At 41.7% G+C, this 21,833-nt stretch overlaps 1 protein-coding gene across 1 annotated transcript; it reads right to left on the reverse strand.

Annotated features, from left to right (window-relative positions):
• Window positions 1-3,451: 3,451 nt before the first annotated feature.
• On the reverse strand, window positions 3,452-21,259 carry CRKL (CRK like proto-oncogene, adaptor protein). The gene is made up of 3 exons (XM_074159589.1): window positions 20,424-21,259; window positions 16,399-16,861; window positions 3,452-7,432 (listed from the first exon to the last, which is right to left on the reverse strand). Exons 1-3 carry the CDS (start codon window positions 20,735-20,737, stop codon window positions 7,298-7,300), a joined length of 912 nt encoding a protein of 303 aa, XP_074015690.1. The 5' UTR covers window positions 20,738-21,259; the 3' UTR covers window positions 3,452-7,297.
• Between the last annotated feature and the right edge of the window lie 574 nt (window positions 21,260-21,833).

The following is a 21,833-nucleotide window of genomic DNA, read 5'->3' on the forward strand; positions in this document are numbered from 1 at the left end:
AGGTAGCTGGGGGCAGCAGGAGGCATTCGATCTTTGAGGGATATGGCTCTTTTGTACATTAAGAGAGCCAAATCTGATGAATTACATCTCCTTTGTGCCTTGCAGTGCGTGAGGCTGGATGCTCAGCGGGAAGCCAGCCCAGCGCTGCGTGCGTCGGCCGTCGCCGTGGACTTGGAGCCAGATCACCAGCTGCGATACCTGGAAAGAGAAAAGCTGTTTCTCTTCAAGGTCAGTGGATTAATGATATCGCTGGTCACAAGAAGAGGGGAGAAAAGAGACAGTCCAAGATTATAGAAATGGGCTCAGCATGTGGAAGTCCCAGTGAGATTCCCCTGAACTACCTCATAATCCAGATCAAATTAGTAAAGGAACATAAAATACATTAAAAAAACATGAGATTAGAGTCTAGAAATACAGAGGGCCATTGCTGTGCAGTAATGAAAAATGGGCAACTTTGATTTTTATGTTTTTAATGATAAGGATACTGACAGTATGCTTGAAGGCCAGGCTGGGTTTGTCATTTCTTCTGTCAGGAGCATCCCTGGGGATGTCGTTGCCCGGCTTGGCTGCCGAGCGCTGGTGGGCTGAACGGGAGCAGAGTGCCAAGAGTTTCAAACCAGCTCCTGTTGTTCACTTATGTCAGTCCCTTCTGTCTTTTCAAAATAGCATCCTCCCCTCTGACTCACTGCTCCCCCTGGGGCAGCCGAATCTCGGGTGCAGGGGCAGCCGGGGGAAGGCAAAGCAGCGTGTCCAGCACTGCTTTTCTGCCCCCACCACCCTCTGAGGAGCAAGCGAGAACTCTTCTTGCTCCAGGCTCTGAGAGGATTCATTAGATAGTGCAGGTGGGGGAACACAGTACAGCGGAGGGGCGTTAGCAGTCCCCGGGATCCACGCTTTCTCTTGTGCTTTGGTGCTTAATTTCTAAACCAAATGCAAGATCTACAAGCGGAGGATTTTTCAGCGCTGACTTTCACCTGCCCTTGTTGGACCAGCCAGGACGTATAAAGCAGGAGCCGGTTCCCTACGGATACCCCAGATTTAGCTCTGATCCCGATTGTCTGGTGCGCCAGTGGCGGGTGAGACTAATAACTCGTGCAGGGAGGGTTCTGGTTACAAAATGCCTGGAATTAAACGAGCAGGTGCTGGGAAGGTTATCTGAGGAGAGCACTGCGTTAATTCCCTGTCGCTTCTCGCTCCCCCTTGCCTTCTCAGACACAGTGCGGATGGCGTTTTCCACAGGTGAGGCTGTGTCTCGCACATGAGGGGCTGCTGGGTTCCCTGGTGAGCCACCATCACCGCACTGAGCAGTGGCAGTAGCTTGGCTTTCAGTTCCTGAGGCTTGTGCCCGGCCGGAGCAGGAACCCCCACAAAGTGGAGATGGGTCTAAGTCACAGTGGTGAGTGCCGGGTTCCCAGGGTGCTCCCATGGAGGGTGCTCCAGCTGGAGCAGTGCATGGATAAACCTGACTCAAGGTGGGCACACAACAGTCCGCAAGTTACAATAATCGGTGCAACTTTGGCTGCAGGCAAGCTCCTGGGGCTCAGATTTCAGAGCAGGAGGCTCGCTTTGGGCCAGCTGTGATGGTTCCTTATCCTGCTGCAGGAAGGCTCAGCTGTTTGCACAGTCACCGCCACAGTTTGCAGCTCAGGGTATTAAGGTCACCTGAAATGGCAACTGCTTTACCTTACCACAGTGAGCTGTGACTTGCGGTCACAGTGAGCTGTGACTACGGGAGCAGCTGATCTGCCCTCTAAAAAAAGACAGAGGGGACACTGTAAGGGACAGAAGCCGCTCCAGCTGCTCCAAGGTGAGCCGTGCCCGCTGGTGAATACAAACCTGAGGAGCTTTCCTACTTGCACAACCCACACTATTGTAAATTATGCAAAAAATTACAAGAAAACGTGTTCTTTTGCTGTGGCAGCATTTTATTTGAGTGTATTTAGGCGTATTTCCCACTGGTGTAAGCTCAGGCAGGGAGCCCTCTGGTTGAATCCGAAGAGGTGTATAAAACCTTTAAATTAAATGTGGGTGACAAACTGGTGAGCCCTGCTCATCCCAGCTGGCTTGCACCTAGAAATTAAGGCTTACGCTGGCTGGTGTTGGACTGGCCTAACTAAACCAGTTCAAATTTAAGCTGGGGAAAGCCTGTTTTCGTGTGAGAGAAGCCTGGATGTCACCAGAACATCTCACGCTGTGGCGGTTGGTGGCCCGCCCTTGCCTTAGGGCATGTGCAGCACCGGTGCTGTGTTGTACGCGTCTCACCACAGACAGGAGCAGTGCTGCTGCTGCGGCCCCCGTGCTGGTCACTCAGTCTGTAGGAAGCAGTCGGCCAGCGCAGCAGGGGGGGCGCTTGGTTTTGCTGCATAAATAAAAAAGCAAGAGCTACTGGAGATGTGAGGAGAAGGAGCTGCAGCAACGGGCGAGCACCTCCAGCTTCTGCGAGAAAGCAAAAGGCACACACAATTTGAAACGGGATTACCAGGCCCACTGCACGCACCTTACCTCTTCTTCCTGGTGGATCCGAAATACTGTTTTTCTTTGAAAAGTAACTCGGCGGATGTGAGTATTCGACGGTAAGACACTGCAGAGTTGGCTATGACTGTTTATTAACATCACATGGAAATCTGTACTCCAGAGAAGACAAACACCAGGCTGTGAACATACCTACAGAGTCCAGGGAAACGACCCAAGCTCCTTTGCAGCAGTTGAGTGTCTGATGTTCCTCTTCAGGTTCTCTCCAACATAAGATCATCTCAAGTTTCAACATGTTAACAATTTAACTGAATGATCCCAAATAATAAAAAAAAACCCAACACCCTCAGGTTGTACTTAATGCTCTTCTTGATCCGGATTGACCGTAAAAAGGCAAAAGACAACCTCCTGGTTTTGACTTGCAAAAGTAGATATTTGATGTGTTACGCCGACACCTTTCACCGGTGGCTGGAACACCAGCCGTCCCCCTCTCCTGAACCGGCACAGGATACGCCTTGTTTACTTAAACAATAACAAGCGAAATTCAAACCATCTGCATAAACCAGTCGTTCTTACAAGCACAGGCAAGGGTATCACAGTAAAAGAAGGTCACGGTTTCTAGAGAGACCTTTAAAAGCCTCAGTGAAAGAGCAGCGTTAAATACAGTGATAGGAAGAGCGCTGAAGTGCCGGGTGTGAGGGCGGAGGAGACAGCGATAACCTGTCTAACCAGAGACGCATCTTTTTTCAGGTGAACCTGCAGAGCACAGCAGTACTGTCTGAGAAGAGGCACGAGGAGGGGACCACTCAGGCCCGCAACAGCATTTTTTCCTGTTTAATTCTTCCTTGGATGCTGGAAAACTTCGGTTGACACTCCCATTCACCCACAGAACAGGGCATCATAATGACAGAGTAAGGACTTAAATAACCTGCTAATACTGTCACGGTTTTAAGACTAAAGACAACAAATAATACTGTGAGTTGAGGCAAGTTTTATTTAGACTGTACAAAGAGGGCACTGGGAAAAAAAAAAAAATCAGTGGCTTGATGTTGGGACCAGTTCTATGAAATAAGTGGAGTAAGAAATTAAAAAGGCACTAATCTTAAGAAAGAACACTCCGTATATTCTAAGAATATAATTCATTTAATACTGTTAATCTTATAGCACAAAAAATAAAACGAGCTATGATCCCCAAAATAAACTTTAAATGCTTACACTCAATATTATTGCCTGAAGATCATGGTCTTTAAATTACATATTGTGTTTTAAAGTTTACACAGTGAAGACTGTCTCAAATACAAGGCCACCTTTCCCACTGCAATAATTGTATCCTTGTCCCAAAAAACACACTTTCATTTAACACAAGTAAACAGAAAATGACAACTATACAAGAATGCTTTCACTGGTCCCAAAAGGCAGTCTTTTAGGCAGGTCTCACTTTCAAATGCAGGTTATTGAGGAAAATGCTTGAAAACTTGACTAGAAAACAAAGGCAGCCCACTCGTTCCCAGGATGTTAATACAATATAAAAAGTTATTTTACAGGCACATGAAATGGCACAAAGAATGGTGTTTTTCCCTTTACAAAAATAATGCTCAGGCTCTTCAGAGCCCCAACCCAAACAGGATATTCCCTTTTGTTTATTCTTTCCCAATTTGTAAACAATCATGAATTAAATTAGCGCTTATCCAGTGATGGACACTGATTAAAACAGTTTTCATTTAAACTTTCAGACCGGTCAGAGGCTTCAATGTCTATATACACATGTACACGGCAGGAGGAAGTCGAACAGTAAGCCTTTCATGCTAGTTAACTATTGTGGCACCAGGTAATTACACCAGCTCCTAGTTCAAAGGCATGGACAATTTTTAATGGTGCATAGATTGAAGCCATCACTTGTAGGCTCTCACGCTTCACGTTCAGCGTACCTGACACACCCAAGAACACTTACGCTGGTAGGTCATCACTCAAATTTAAGAGGCTTCATAAAGCAACAGACAGCACACGTGTAAGCAAGCAACAAGCGATTGAGAATCCAGAGTCCTTCAAAGAGAAACACAAACTGATCAAATGCAGTCTTTATATGAAAATACTTGTCTTGTAGTAAAATAGCAAAGACACGTTTTGAAGCAAGGTTACAATCGGCTGGGGCTGGTCAGTATGCTACATTTAAACCACGTTTCACATACCTGAACCGCACCACTGCTACTCAGAGAAACACTGTTCATCCGTGGCCCAAAACCAGGTTCACAGAAATTTAAGAATTCTTGTCTTTGCATCAGATGCCACTACACACAAATTTTGCATAGTTTTGAAGGTAAAATATTTTGCTTTCCTGCAGTATCGGAACATAATTAAACATAAAACAATGCTTGTGTTCAAAGTGTATACCTTATTCAATGAGGGGATGAGTCAAGATGTTTATTTCAGTGAAAAAAAAAAAAAAAGAAAATCAAGGTCAAAAGCTGTGCTCAAGATCTCAAATCTCACAGTATTTATTTACCATGCAAAGGAAGAATTCTACAATCAGTCTTCTGAAGAGCCGCCTGTAACTAGGTCAGGTCTGAAATCAGATTTCTCTGCAGCAGACTGAGTTTAGTGCAGTTTCTGTATTCAAAAGATGACTTTCAGTAGTACAATCTATGTAGTAAACTTACAGGTAAGGTTGGGGCACAGGAAAAAACGTGACCTTCTTTAGTTAAGAGAGCTGCATAGCTTTTCTTCGCAAGACAAAATGTCAATGCCTATTGTCAAGAATTACTCTTACAGCACCAAACACTTCAGTCAATGCTACTCTACTTCACAGTTAATTTGGTAGTAAAATGCTCTACAAGAACGTCTAGACTGTCAGCCATTTGATCAATACTACAGAAAATAGCTAATAGATGAACGGAGAGACTTCTTTAAAAACCCCGGCATTTTTCATGTCTCGTTGCAAATGCCATTTTTGCATTTCTTCAGTGCCTTCCAATTAAGGATCTCACGGCACTTTCACATGAGCTAAGAACAACGTGCTTTTATTAGGATCAAGCGACACAAATCAACAAGAAAACATGCTGGAACTTAAGACAACAACTTTTATATAATTTGACATTTATAAGAACTGGTGAGATTCTCGGGTGTCTGAAGTTTCTCATTTTGCTACAATGGACAGCCTTCAAAAGCTGAAAAATGGGGGCTGCTGTTTTCCTGTCAGCTCCCACAACAGGCATTTTTCTTCAACCAGGCTGTCTGAAACAGGAGGGTTTGTAGTTGCAGTCTTTGCAGACGTATATTCTGTTAATTCAGTGTTCCATTATTTTTTAAAAGAGCATTCCAGTTCACCTACAAAACACATTTCAAGAAGGCAGCACAGGATACCACTGTACCCAAGCTCTCATATCCTGTACACAGGCTAAGGCCTTAACCTGCATGGCGTGAATTGTACTTATTTAGCTGCAGCCGTATAGTTCCCTACTGTAAGTACAATTACAGCAGTATAGCTTATGTACAGAAAAAGGGAAAGAAGCTATACTGATAATAGACACCTTTGTGGCCTCCTCCAGCCTGAGCATTAATTTATCACATGGGGAACCCAGGCAGGTGACCCCAATTAACCATTTTCTAGAGGATACTGGGAGGGGGAAGGATCTGGGACACATATAAACCAGAGCCAACTCATTTGGAAGGGTAAAAAAAGATGGCAGCATGCAAAGGGCTTAGAATGCAAGCAAGGAAAAAGAGAGAGGAATAAAAAGAAGGTGAAAGCAACTCTGGAAAAGAAGCACAGCAACGTGGAGACACCCTAGAAAAAAGGTACTGTGTTTGAAAAGGAGCTTTCAACGAGCTGGGGCTGGCGTAGCTAGGAAACTTTGGAGAGATAAGGGAGCCTGCAGAGAAATGGGTATAAAGGGTGTATGTTTAAATAAGAGGATTTTATGAGTATTTATCAAGTTCTTCTGTCCCACTCCTCTCCTACCTCTCCACACAATGGCTATCTGATCAGTCTACCAAGTAACAGCTTGGTGACAAGCACTTCTATACTAGTAAAACTACACTTTAAACACTGCAGAAGAGCTGTGTATAGACCAGGCCAAAGTGTTTCCCTTTAAAGCTCATTTCTACAGTTAGTGCTTGCAAAAATCAACAGAAATGCCTTAAGTATGTCAAAACAGATTACAAGTATCAACCCCTCCTAAGTTTCCTTATAAATAAATGTTTCGGCTTCAATGCAGCTCATTCAATGGTTATTTGCATTTAACACACACTGTTTCAGGAAGGTCAACAACAAGCTTAAGAGTTAACAGAAAAGAGCAGCTTCTAATACAACTGCTTAGAATATATAAGCTTCAATTATTGTCCTTTAAAGAGACCATCATTTTAAATGTACTACCTTAGGACAGGTTCTCTTAAAACTAAGTTGTATTCAGTCCTAAAATTGCATTTTTGTTGTTGCTTTTTGTTGGACAGTAATGCACAAGTTGCATGTTTGATCTAAGATTAGGGCTCTTCCTACCGAGCAAGCCAGAAAAAGTCCATGGAAGTCCCAACAGGAAAGGTTTTCTTCCCATACTTCTCTGCTATGTACTGGTTCAGTCTTCTCCAGCTTAAGGCCCAAGAGAGTTTTAAAAGTGAAACTAAATTCTGGATGACGCAACTATGGTATGAAGGTCAGGCAGTGACTTCAGTTGTATGTATTCCAAATGTATATTAAAAGAACCGTCAAACTGCAGCAAGCTGGAAACTGGGCAATGCTAGCAATGTGCCATTAAGTCATCATCCCACCTCAAACGATGCTAATGATAGCCAGGAAAACGAAGCAGCAGTGTAAATTGGGCAGAGGGAATCATTCATTCTCATCTGGGTTTTGAGGGTCAAATATTTTGACATGTGTGAACGGGAAGAGCCCTTTTCGACCATTGACTTCTCCTTCCCACTGACCGTTGATATTCATCCTTGTAACCTTCACGATATCTCCAACCTGCATAATTAAAAAAAAAAAAGAAAAAAGTTATCACGCATGGGAATCTCACTTCTGATACAAATAAAATCAAATGAAGAGGAACAACAAATACAAATCCATCATAGGTAAGAAAGCCCCACACTCTTCTTGGCATAAGGTTCAATTGAAAAGAAAAGTTACTTTCACTTAACTAAAATACCAACATTTTGCTGCTAAACGTGATGATGTTGTTTGCAGTCTTTTTCAGACTCTTAACTAAATGTGTATTTACATATTGAGACAAATTGCTGAACTACACCTTTTCCTGTAGAAAGCTTACAACTTAATGCAGCAATTTATTTCACTTAGATATAAATTAACACCACTAAAGCTACCGTCAGTAATGAGATGCAACATCCATTCAAAAGAGCACAGCCCTCACACTGGTCTTAGCATCAGCTGGCTTACTTCAAAGGAAATTCAGTTTTTCAAAGAGAGATTCCTATGGCAAAGAAAGCATTACTTGAAGTTCTAGTTCTGACTATCACAGTCTAAGAAGCTTCTGTAGTTTCTAAAGTAATGGTATGCTTCTGAAGCAGGCAAAAGCAATCTCAAACCTCTTTGTTTTTTTTAAAGCATTAGATGTACAGATTCTAGCTTTATTTGTTGTTTTCACCTCTGCTTCCTGTCAAAGAATTTGAAACAGGAACAATGACATGTCAGGCCTTTCCTACCATAACTGAGTCTCTTCCTATTTGGTGGTGAAAGATGAGAAGAGCTAAACTATGATCAAACAAGAAACATCATCCTTTGGGCTGATAAGTTACACTCTTATCATTGTTCAATGCCTGTATTTAATTAGAATTAGCAAAATACCCAATGTGACAAGTAGCATTTAAGACTAACTAAATAGTCATTTCTCCCTTAAATTTTTCAGAATAGCTGAACGTGTGGTTCTGTTGCAGCAGCTCTAACTTTACACCTCCCTTCCTGTTTATTTCATTTACTCTATGTTGTAACTGTAGTAAATATTAGAAAAGTGACATTAGCAGCTAATAACTAATTTCACAAAAAGCAGAACCAGCCTATGACCAATGGCAAACAGTTAATAAGTTTCTTCCCTAACCTAGGTCCCAAGCTCTTTGTAGTTGAGTCTCAGCTGACCAAGCCACTTCTGTGAAATCCAAAGGCAACTAGCACTGATCTTCTTATTTAAGGAAAAACTAGATTTTGGTCCTGATAGACAAACTGTTACACATACTGTATGTTATTTAAATAGTATTAAAATTTAGAACTGATGCAGATAGTTTAAGAACCTTGGCCAAGGGCCTTAGATTAAAACTTTTCAGGTAAGACCTCTATATTTTTCCTTTAAGGAAAGAAACCCCGAGTTTACAAAAGAGTGTACATGTCACTAGATGATCTGAAGCCTGTTTAAACCAGTTACCATTGCTCCAATAGGTATTTTTTGAAGATAATTCAGAAGCAAGAATCCTTAAGTGAAGTTCAAGATACTATAATAAACTCATTGGCGGTCACTCAGTGTTATATCTCTTAAAATAAAATTTCTCAAACTTTTAAATTCTTTTTAGAGATTTAAGTTTTATGTTGCATATTAGAATGAAATGAGATATTTAAGCAAAATGTGTTGCTTTCCCCACCCCAAATTCGAGACTGTCACACTTGTACCGATTGTAACCTTGTGTTTTTGAGAGAGGACAAAACCTTCTGATCTCCCATAAGCTCTTGGGATGTAACTGAGACTATAGCACCTTCTTAAATGGACATCTTTACTTGTGCTGTTCCTAAACTCAAACAGGAAGCCAGCATATCCATTAAGTAGTTATACACTGCCCATGATAGTTAGGACATATAGAAAGCATTAATTTGACTGGTTTTCACCTCCTCACAGACTACTGCAGCACGCTTTAGTCGCTTATTTGCTAAAAAGCACAGTTTGCCAGACTTTTCACTGAAGAGAAAGGCTAGGGAAAGCTTTAAATAGTAACAAGATGACCTAAAGAGGAACCTAACAAATGTCTCTTTAGGAAAAGGCTGATAACATCTATAAATACTCAGAGTTACATCGCTAGATTTAAATAGCCCTTGAAGATAGATCCAAGTTCCGTTTTAGACCCAAATTCAAGAAGACACAACCAACGTTGCCAACAGTTAAAACTTAACAAGAAACTGCATTTGCACCACACCCTAAAACTAATCCACTCTCAAGCACTTCACTCTTAGTCATGGAAGAAAAAAATCACTATCTGTACTACACTGGATCAAAAACAGAGACTTGCATTTTCTGAGAGTCTGACAATTTAATTTTGCTCACGTGCAGCAGAGATCAATCCATTATTCATTTTGATGCTCTAGAAAAAGATATCCTTCAATTTGACTCCAAATGATCTCTACAATATGAATAGGTTTGGAAGTCTTGCTTCAGCAGAGTGGAAAAAAAAATATTTACAATGTAAGTCTATTGCATTGCAACAAACTTCCACCTAGATCAACAATGTAAAGTGTTCTTTAGACTGCTGGGTGGACAAAATTGCTACAAATCAGTATCCGCCATTCAAGAGTGCTAGCTGCCAAAAGCTACGCAAAAAATACTCTCACATGCCAAAAACCATTAGAATAGTAAATTGATTTGCAATAACTGTATTTTTCTTCAGTTTTTTTTTTTAATGAATGTTTCTGAATATCCTCTTATGCTATATTATGAAAAATGTAGTTCCCGTGAAAAGATTAAATGAAACAGCATGTTGAAACAAGATTTTTGGAGAAGATATTTGATGTCATGATAGAGTAATTCACGGATCTTATGTTAAAGGCCCCCATTTTGACAATGTCTGGAAGAATGTGGTCAAGAAGTCCCTCTCTCTATTTTTCCTCAAAGTACTAAAAGCAGTATTTGGTAAAAGCATCTATGATGTGGTCAGCTGAGGTGTGATCTCCCACTAAAATTATTTAACACAGTTTTTTTCAGACAGTTTTAAGCCGGTCAGAAGAAGGACTGTCTTATGATTAGGCACAGGACAGAGTCAGGAGACCTGGTTCTATTCTCATCTCTGCCACAAGCTTCCTGTGTGACTCTGGACAGCTCATGGCCCTTATCTATAAGTTAGGATGATGCTTCCTTAGTCTCAGCATCTCTCAGATAACGTAATTCCCTTGTAAAGCATGCCAGCATGGCTGGATGGAAGTATCAACTGCTGAAGTGAGTAATACTTCTGAAATGCAGCCATTTGGTTCCACCCAAATGATAAAAATCAAAATGTATTTTAGATAGCATCCTTTCATTATGTCCCTGTTACAGCATGAATTCAAAGCCCTGGGGCAACACAAGTTGTGGAACATGCCAGTCAGAAGGGTTACTTCATTCACTCTAGACTCTTCCATACCTGTCTCCCACTTGAAGCTGATTCATACACTGCAAAGGTTTCCTGGGTGCCATTTTAGTCACACAGTCAACCAATTCAACATGTTTTAGAGATATTCCAACAAGTTTATATTAATAGTTCTATGGTTGATAGAGTCCTGTGATATAAGTTTAAGGAGATGAAAATGCATCAAAACTCTAAATTACCATTTTAGCCCACTGGGTCAACAGCTGTCGAAAACGTAACGCGCTCTGGAATTTATGGGGTGTTGAATCTCAGTCATTATCCTAATTAGTGTCACAACTCGCCTTCTTTGGTAACAGTAGCATTAGTACCAAAAATGAAACAACTGTTCAGATGAGCTGCCTGTTCTGGAGAAGAATAAACAAGGCTCAACTGTAAGAAATTACTTGATATCCCATTGTCCCCAAAAGCTATAAAGCTGAGCTACACAAAAGAGGCTGAGTTCAGCGGCACTGCGCACAGGACAAAGTGACACTGAAGCAGCTGGTGCTTGTGTATTGGAAGATTCAAGAAACCAACAGGTTAATTATCCTTAATTTCTGATGTTGTTGCCCAGAATAATGGTTGATATCCAAACCACAGAATCAAGTAGTTCGAGGAAAGATCTTCAACTGTTCTTGAGACATGGAAGCACGTCAAAGGGCAGCAAAGAATGTTGAAGTCCTAGATGCAATTAATCTAGCCTCATCTAGGAACAGAGTAGAACAATAGAAGTTTGCATTTCAAATACAGCTAGGACAATCGCCAGAGTTCGGGTAGCAGCATTACAGATAAAATGCTGCTTTTCATTAAATGATAGTAGCCTGTCTCCATCTGATTAAGCATGCTGTCCTGATTGTACAGAATTTAGAGCTCAAAACTCCCACAGAGTTCTTGAACCACACTGACTCTGGCTGTAGCACAGGATTTCCTCTAGGCGATCCATGTCACTTTCAGTTTCATCTGAAAAACTCTGCATATAGTTCTGAGGGTGAATGTGTATTAAATCGTGAGGCACTCAGCACTATCATGATGGGAAACATCAATAACTTTGACTGGAAAAGGAAATTACAAAGATTAAGATTGCACACAAAAATCTCTGAAGTAATTGTGAATTGTATTTTCCAAGGTAGCATACTGAAAAGTTGATGCATGTCAGCACAGACACGAGTCCTACTGCTAGTGTCACTTTCAATTCGATAGTCATCGGAACTAAAGCTCCCTGATCCACACTTCACAAATATAGGCTCAATATTTTGCTTAACATCTGGATCTTGTGGCTTAGATGCATTTTAATGCTTAACACAGCAATACTAAGTTGGCTTAAGAAAAGCAAAATGCTTGTTGTCTAGTGAAAGAAGTAGCCTAATTTCCTAATTAAGAAAGTTCTATTACTAGCACATTTTGGCCTACTTGTCTCAACTTTCTGTTGAAGAGGAAAAAAGTTAACTGTAACCTAATTGTAACAAGCTCAAGAGAAATACTGTAAGTCAGTTATACAATTATGGTGAGTAGCTATTTACTTCACCAAAACATTGCAGTGACAAGTTAACTCTGTACTAGCAAACACGCACGGATATGTCTGATCTATCATGAACAGATAAACTACTTCATACTATAATGCTGGCACAGAGCTAGAAGAAGCCATCATTAGTATAAAAAATTTGCTATATAATGAAACTTTTGTATCTTCAGAGTCCGTAATACTGTCATGTTAAGTCTGGAGATGAACTCTAGGACTACTACTGCCTTCAGAATGGTCTATGATGCTTATTAGTGTTTGCAAGATACTAAAGGACTGTTTCTAAACACATGGCAGACGTAAGTCTAGTGGCTGCTGCCGGTCCCATTTTCTGGTTCCTTACGCCATTTCATTCAATTTTATAATTGAATTTAAAATTTGTTGTTCATGTCTTGAATCAACCTTCAAACAGTTCACTAATTTTTAAGGAAATTACCAACCATTAGTTTATCTACTGCCTATGCTGGACATAAAGAACTTTTGTTGTGTAGAAGAGATAAGCTCCTTTAAAGTAAAACATACCAGGACTTACCCTACTGGGCACTGCCTACATGTCACGTGGTGGTTTGAGCATGCCAGCTTAAAACAAGGCTTCATTAGCGTATTATTGCTGGCTATAAAACTACAGGTTATTAAATGCCGAGAAATTTTAAGGTAGACTTTGATGCTCTTTCTCATAGTAATAGCACCAAAGAACCTCTGCTCTTACAAAATTCATCACCTTCTTGAAGTTCTATCCTGTATAACCTTTGAATACAGAACTGCCCTCCTAGTTTTCCCAAAGAAAAGCAGGATTGAAGAACAGCAGTACATAACCCTGCAATGTAGACTTCTAGTCCCAGTAAATACATGACACCATATCCCTGTCCTTCATATTCCTTCCTCTAGAGCACCAGAAAGGAAGGAAATGCTTCTTGGCTAAAAGCACACAAGTAAAGAAACAGATCTGGGTCGTTGGTTTTTTGGGGTTTTTTTTGGTGTGGTTTTGTTTTTGGTTGTTGTTTTGTTTTTTTAAATGCAGTACCCATGAAAATACTACACACATTAGTAGCAAAGTTAGTTGTAGTGAGAAACTGCAGGCTTCAATCATGTCATTAAAAACATTAAGTCTGAACTGCCAAGGTAACTAACTCAACTGACAACAGTGTATGTAAATCTTAGAAATGCGTATCATTTATCATAGGCTTTACTAATTGTTCACTGGTGCAGGGAGATGTCCAAAGTTATATGTATACCAGCTGTACGCTCTGAGATAGTAGCTATACTTAAAACTTTTATTTTAGCTTATAAGCAGATTACTAATTACTTGTTTATTTTAGAGCATAAACGTAAGGCATATAATGCAGTAGGACCAAGTCAACCTTTAGATGTTTGTCACTTCAATAATACTGACATGAATGCTAAATAGTTTTAGCCCAGCAAGGTCCAAATTGTAATAAATGCTGTATTTACTAGTATCCTTACAGGAACAACATTGTAGTTGCCCTTAAATCGTCACATTTCAAATACTGTTTAAAAGTTAAACAATCCATCGTTATCCAACCAAACAGATCCTGTTTCAGATTTTCAGTAGAATATTCACTTGTTTCACAAATTACATTTTTCATGTGAGAAATTTTTAAAAAATAGTTACACCTTTCTTACAAAAACTTATCTGTAACAGGCTATGAATCTGTATCTTTTCTTAAAGAAAACTTCTGACAGCTTATGTAAACAATAGCATGACACAGAAAAACTGGACCTGCAAGCAAAGAGCTTGTCCCATTTTCAAGCTGAACCCAGGAGAATGACATCCCTCCACTTAAAAGGAAGTCAAGCAGATTACTACGCAATAGCTTTATTTACTCCAGATGGTGTTCTCTTCCTTTTAAGTACTGTGTGCTGACCACACAAAGCTAGAGCCAGCAAACAGATATTTTGCTCTCATAATGTTTTATCAACTTAAATGAGATTACATGATCAGACATCAGAGTACACCTATACTAAGGTGGAGTACTGTTGAATATTATTATTCTGAAAAAACACCATTAACTTTCTTTCCCAAAATATTCCCATAGCCTGTTCTTTCTCTACCACTAGCTACTTTCAGTGCTCTTACAAAAACAGAAGCTTCAAATGGTCCACGTTATTTAGTGACATGTAGAGCCCTGACAAGGTCAGGATTAAATACATCATCAGGGCCCAGCAGGTGTTAGGCAATCTAAAGGAAGATCATGAAAAAAAGCTGGATTTTTTTTCTTTGAGTAGTACATGTGACAAAAAATGTATTGCTATAATGAGGTTGCTAAAGTTCCCTGTGCATGGATAGGTATGGAGAAGCTGTAATCGCTGATTTTAATGAAAATCTAGATCAGTTCCCAGAATTCTGCTTCTGAAGCCTCTTGAGAAGCCACATTGTGGCTCAGGTGCATTTGCAAAGAAAACAGACTACATAGGAAGACAAAATATGCCAGTGGTGGGAGACCCAAAGACATCAAGGCAATAAGTGATTAGAACTCAGTGGAGGAAAAGAGTCTCTCAAACAAAACTTCTGCAATTTGAAGGTTCAAAACAATTCAAACCTACATGTTGGTCACAAAATGAATCCTACAGGTACAGTATACTAGCTGAAATAACGGAATTAACTAGGTCACTTAAGAGCAAGTCAGAAAAATCTGTTTGTAAGGGCCATCCTTCCAAGTGGTTCTGCTACCCTGCAGCAAAGCAAGTTCTCTGAAGTAATTCCATGACACATTGATAACATAATAAAATCAATTGCTTGCCTTGCTTTGTTTTCAGAAGCATGAGTAATTTTGGCAGGAATCTTCTGTACAGTGCAGTTGGCAGTGAATTTACACTTTGCTCTACGATAATTTTCACACACTGTTCACAAATAACAAGCTGCTAGATTTCATAACACTCAAGGAAAATCCAGTGATACATTTAACTTTTACCCCTGTAAGAGTAATCACCTGTAGAGGTTTTACAAATGCAGGAGGAAAAACACTTAGGGCAACTATTATGAATAACAAAGTCACAAAAAAACCCTTTCAAATTTCAGTCAAAAGTATCAGCAATAGGTAACAGCTCTGACTTGAAAAGTAATTGAGCAAAAGCAACAGGAAAAGTTCAAAAGTATTTTTGAAACTACTATTATTTTACTTGCTAAAATCCTGTTGCTTCCTTTTCTTGTTTCCTTGCATTTGCTCCTTGAAGTATTGTAGCATGCTCAAATTTCATCTTTGAGACTACCACTTTTTCCAGACACTTTTGAACTATAGGTTAACAAGTCTTCAGCGTAAATGTAAAAGTAACAGTCTCGGTGTTCTGGATATAGCTTTAAACACTTCATCCAATCCATCATTTATGCTAATTGAACTAGAACTGTAACATGAATTCTTTACCATTTACAGAATAAAGCTCTAAAGTCTCAAAGACATCCCTAATAAAAATAAAATAAAAAAATGCTTTGGCAGGCACAGGAACTTATTAAAGGTTTAACACAGGTTTAGAGGCTACACAACAGCCTTTCATCTAACCCCTTACCCCCGATTTAAGTCTTAAGATTTCTCAAATTGCACTTCTAAAAACTAAAGTAAAAGGGACTAGAGTACTTCTGATGTATTTCTGCCCAGATACTCAAATGTATCTTACACTACAGTTGAGGATCAGAAAGCCCATGTTTATCAGCAATCCTTACCTTTCTCTGAAGGATGCTACTGCCAGTTCTCAACCTGGAATACTGCCATGATTAATGAAACATCTCTTTCTTTCCCCAAGATTAAGGGGAGAAGCAAAGTCACCCTCTTGCTAGCACTTATTTCCAGAGCAGGATGTATACACTCCACTACCCTTGTAACATATTTGCCATGTTGAACAGGCAAGAAGAGAGGGTAAACACAGGTCCTGAAGTAACTTGGTCACTTAAAGGAAGTGGTATAGATGAAGCAATTTTTGTAGATCTTTCTTCAGAATGTAACCTAACTTCTTCACAGTCCTTTGACGTAGATAAGTAGACTCCACATGAAGTCATCCACACCAACTTTGCCGCTAACAATTTTTAGTTTCTTATTTTATGAAACAATTGAAAATCATAAGACCTGAGAGGAACAACTTACCTCTAATGCCAGCGCAGTCTTGTCGTAAGCACAGGGTACTCTCTTTTGGATAGCTTTGGCATAGACTGGTCCATTCTGTGTTGATGGCAGAGGATTGATCACTGCTCCAGGTGTACTGGATACTGAGGGAAGGGGACTTGCGGTTTGAGGCTGAGCATAGGCATGGGCAGGTTCTGGAATACCGTAACTGTTGGAATTCCTGTTTCCATGCTTCCCATGAGTTGATCTGACTAGCTTTTCTACATAAGGAACAGGAATCATGCCAATCCGACCATCCTTGTTTCTGGCACTCCACCACTGTTCTTCAGGCTTCTCTACAATTAGCAGTATCTCGCCCTTTTTAAATGGAAGATCCTCAGCATCGTTGCCAGGAAAGTCATAGAGAGTCCGAACATACTCCACATTTTCTTCTGCAGTGGACATAGCAGGGGCAGATCCAGATCCCATTGGTGGACTCGGATACCTAAGTTTAAAAATGATTTAGTATAATCAATAGCTATTGTTTTCTATTTCCAGTAACAAAGCTAAGTACCAGTTTTACAGTAGGAACACCAATTAGAAGAGAATTACTTATTCAGCTTTGTAACAAAAGTATTAGCTTGGTAGCACTGTGAGGCATTTAGCAAGTAACTCATGCTCTCAAGCAATTACCTAAATACCCAAATCAAACCAAATAAAGCACAATAAAAAAAAACAGAAATCCAATAAAAATCTATCATGGATGCAGAAAACTGGGGGAAATAATGCAAAATCTTCATCCACCTCATCATTCTTGTGAGGATCTCAGGTTAAAATAAAATTAATTATATAGCTTAAGTTATGAGAGTCATGATACATAAAGTAAAATTATTTGGGTGACTTAGGGTGGAAGGGCTCTCGGAGAGCTAAATAATCCTCTTCAGTTCATCACATCTACATTAACTTCAGCACCCACTTCTAAAGAATTCAGTAATTCTAAATGCCAGACTTGAGGGAGCATAGTGGAAAAAGGGGAAAAAAAGTAAGAGGAGGGTATGATAAAAACTTACAGTTTTCTAACTAAAAGCTAGAAGTCTCATGTTGTATTTCTGATTAGTAGTACAGCATCCTTCTAACTGAATCCTAACATGCAGGATTTTGGGGACAGCCAGTCACGTTTATACAGAAACTCCTTTCTTTAAGAAAAGAGGCAGATCCTGTGTTTTTAGGAGACAACACTTTTCCCCTCTTCTCTGGAGAATAATATGGAATTGAGCTCCCTAATCTTATTTTTGCAACTTCAACTCTCAAGGGGTTGTTACAACATAACAGAAAAAATATTAGCCTCAAAGTACTTATCTTTACTGCATATTTAAATACCTAATAACCTAAAGGTGACATCTTCATAAAAGACAACATGAAATAAATCCACTGGTAAGAATGGAGTAAGAAATGAAAAAGCAAACCATCTAGAAACATCCCTTTGCCTTATTAATCATAGTATTACCTTTAATTTATTCACATCATTATTTATTACTTTGCCCATCATCTGTCCAATACAGTCACATCAGTGTCTGTGACAACATGTAAGATTGTTCATCAAATGAGACTACTTTCACTGCAATCTATTTTTACCATAAACTTTATAAATTTTATTCAAAGCAGCTGTCACAAATCTTAACATATATAGGCCATAGCACATACTTATTATCTGAGCTATGATAGCAAGAATGCATGTCATTAGCCTACTTCAATTCTCTTTCGCTACTTGAAAAATAAGATGGAAGTCAAATCCCCGTGATTTTTGTAAGGTATGCCAGAAGCCCTAAACTGAACGATATGCATGTCTTCAAGACACCCTGTGGCAACTAAAGCCTGGGGAGAGGGGGAACCCTTTAGAGAGCAGCGACTCTGCATAAGCAAGAACTCAGGAACATCTGCAATGATGGTCAGAGCTCAGTATTGGCACAAAACTAACAGAAAGCTTAAAACAGTCAGTTTTCAACTGTTTTATGAGTTTAAAGTGTCATCTCCAAGGGCTAAAAGTATTGTATGGCTAGATACACAAATTACTTAATCCTACCACAAAAACCACCTCTTTATACTGTACTTTATGAAATTAAAAGAATCAACAGCCTTCAAAAGCTCAAGCACCTGTGCATGATGTTCCCCTCAAAACGCCAGGGAAACAAGAATTGGTAATAACAGTCCTGAAGCACATACCTGTCCACCCCTATTCTAAATCTAGTTCATTAACTAAAAATAAATTAAAAAAAAATATCCAGAAATGCCTTCTCTCATCCTCCCTCTTGCAGCAGTAAGTCTCCTTTAAACGGAATTTCAAACCATCAACCATGTAATTGATTTTTAAAAAAAGAGCTTAGAATAAACATCTTGCTAAGGAAAACCACCTAGTTGATCTCATTTGTTGCTTTATAGAAAAGCTTGTCATTTCATGGTAGGCTAGGTCCCATCTGTCTCTGTACGCTGAGAGAACAATATGCAATCAAAACCCTGAAAATAAAGTGATACTGTAAAACATTCATAAAACGTTTCACACAAAATTCCTAACAAATACCAAGTAAGCAAGTGGAATCAGCTAAGTTTTCAAGTGTTTTGAGAAAGCCAAATCAGTCATTACCATAAATGATTAAGTTTTTACATCCAGAAAGGCACAACAATATCCAGGTTAAGGAGAACAGAGATAAGCATAAAGATTGCTTCAGTGTAGACTTTGTTTCCCTCCCAACTGTTCAGAAGTTTAAGCATGCACATAACACTGGGCACCTCCATTTAAGCGTTCCTGCAATGGTGATTTTTTTTCACCTACCTATCTCTCTAGCCATAGCACAATCATTATGCAGAAGACTTCTCAGCAACTGTAATGAGTTCTTGAAGATAGTGCTTTCTATCACATCCCTCCCATCACCTGACAGCTTTACAGAAAGACTTTTTTTGACCACTTGAGTTTTTCAACTTGACAAGCTATTGTCAACCTTTGACAAGTTGCTGATTGTCATTAAGAACTGGCCTATGCCAAGGTTAAATTGTGCCTATAAACCTTATTCTTCCCCACTAAGAACTTGCTAATCTGCAAAACATAGTTGTATTCTATGCAAAACATAGCATGCTTTTAAACTGCAGAATTTAGAAGAAAACCAATCTGAATTTCTTTTTTAATGTGTCACTACTTTTTTAGCTTTTATTTCACTTCATTCTATCCAGGAAGACCAAAAGGTTTGAAATAAGACACTGGAAAAGGCTTTCTTAATTAAAAATAAGGAATGTGTTCTAGAGTTCTTGATAAGCAGTTTACTGATGCAAGTTGCAGGTATGTCCCACGCTGGGAACAGGACAAAGAATGAGCTCATAGCCAAGTCACATTTTCCCATCCTCCTAGAATAGCATTTCTCAGTGTAGTGTATGCAGATACAGATGAACAGTTCCGTAACCAAACTGTGACAAATAGATGTTTTACATTTTTTTGGGGGTGGAAATGCCACTCTGGAAGTTTGGAAAATGCTGTCCTAGAATGTATTAAAGCTGACTTAACATGGTGAAGCAGTCTAATCACATAAAGGCCTGTTCTGTTGTAATCAGTGTGGATGCAGCGGTAGACAGCAACTTAAGCTCAGCAGCTACACTTCAATCACTGAGGAGAAGACTTGTGTACCAGCTTCTCAACCATCCTAGGAACAGAAGGACAATACCAGAAGAAAAGGTTGACACAAAGCACGACCACACCCTCTTGCAAGGCAATTACAGCCAGTGGTAGAGATGCACAAGGTAACTTTAAATATGTGTACATGCACTGTACGGACAGGCCCCATGCATGATTTGACTGAAAGCAAGCCATAATGGTCACTGAGATCCAGAGGGCTAAGGACCACCATCAGAAAGAGCTTCAAACAAGGGCCATAACCAAATGTTTCCTTAGTCTATATAGTGTGGCTCTACATCCAATGTTAAGATCCTGGAGCTACTAGGTTGGACCAAGACACCCTCCCTCCTTGCGCCACCTCGAGCAAAGATGGCAGTGGGTGGGGCGGAGGGAGGGTGGCACTCACCTGGGCGCAGGCTCGATGAGGGTGGTGGTGTCCAGGTAGTGGATCTTGTAGAACTCCAGCAGGGCGGGCAGGTGCTCAAACTCCTGGTCGCCGATCTTAAAGCGGCGGTTGGGCAAGGAGTTAATGATGTAGTGGGAAACCCGGGAGTTCTCGGACACCGAGAGCACGTAGTCCCCCGGGCAGGTGGACGAGTCCCGCACCAGGAACATGCCATGCCGCTGCCCTTGCAACCTCGTCTGCGCCTCCGCCCGAGACACCGGGCCCACGTACCAGCTGGAGCGGTCCGACGAATCGAAACGAGCGGCGGAGGACATGGCTCCGGGCGGGGAAGGGGAAGGGAGGGGGGGAAGGAAGGTGAAAAGCCCGAAGGCCCAGGCAGAGGAAGAGACCCGGAGAAGGGAAGGCCTGGGCAAGGAGGCCTGGGAGGCGGAGCGGGCTGGGGGCTAGGAAGAAGCGGCTAGCGCTCAGCCCAGCGGGTAGGAAGCCCAGGGAAAGGGGAATAAGGGAGAAGGAAGCTCTGTGCCTCTGGAAGCGGAGGACCGAGGAGCGGCTGGGGTGGGGCTGGCCAGACGCGGCGGTCAGGGCCCCCGAGTCTCCCTCAGCGGCGGGGTGTGCAGGGCATCCTTCCCGCCTCTCTCTCAGGCCTGCGGCGGGCCCGGCTGGGCGGGTGGCGAAGAGCAGCGGCGGCTGACAAGGACAGGCGGCCCGGGAAGGTGGCGAGGGTAGCCTGCTACGGTGCTTCAGCGCCGGAGCCAGACGGGGAGGGAGGGGGGGCGGGGGAGGCAGAAGCGCCGGGCTCCCGCTTTCTCCTACGGGTTCCCTCCCCTCTCGGAGCCGAGCACCAAAATGGCGGCGGCGCCGGGCGGTAGGAGTTCTCCGGAGACACCGCCCCGCGCACGCGCGCTGCGGCTCGCGCCGGCGGCCGGCGCGGGGGGCGGCCGCGGGGCGGCTGGGGGCTGTGCCCGCCTCAGGGAGAGGGCGGCCGCGCTGAGGGGGGCGCCGGGCCGGGCCGGGCCGGGGGGATAGCAGTGGCACGGTGCCTAGAGGCAGCGCTCTCTCCTTCCCCTAGTCCCTGCGGTCTGGAGTCGTTCAAACCTTCCGCAGGGCAGTCCTGGCTGAGGGGAGAATGAAGGTGAAGGGCTCCGGTGGCGAGTTGAGTTAGGCGGGGTGTGAGACCCCCGCGCCTTCTGCAGCTCCTCAGACCGCAGGGCTGTCCTTCCTGCGCGCCGCTTCCCTGACGTGATGCAGGCGCGCTTTACCACAGGTCGCCCCCAAAAACCTCTGCCCGGTCCTTGGGCTGAAGCATCTGAGGATGACCCTCCTCCATCTTCACCTCATCTTTCAGCACATTCTCCCTCCTCTGTGTAGCCCGGCCACAGGCTTTGCCACGGCGCCCTGAGGTACACTCAC

The sequence above is a fragment of the Numenius arquata genome, chromosome 16 (assembly GCF_964106895.1).
Source record: "Numenius arquata chromosome 16, bNumArq3.hap1.1, whole genome shotgun sequence".
NCBI classification, from domain to species: Eukaryota; Metazoa; Chordata; class Aves; order Charadriiformes; family Scolopacidae; genus Numenius; species Numenius arquata.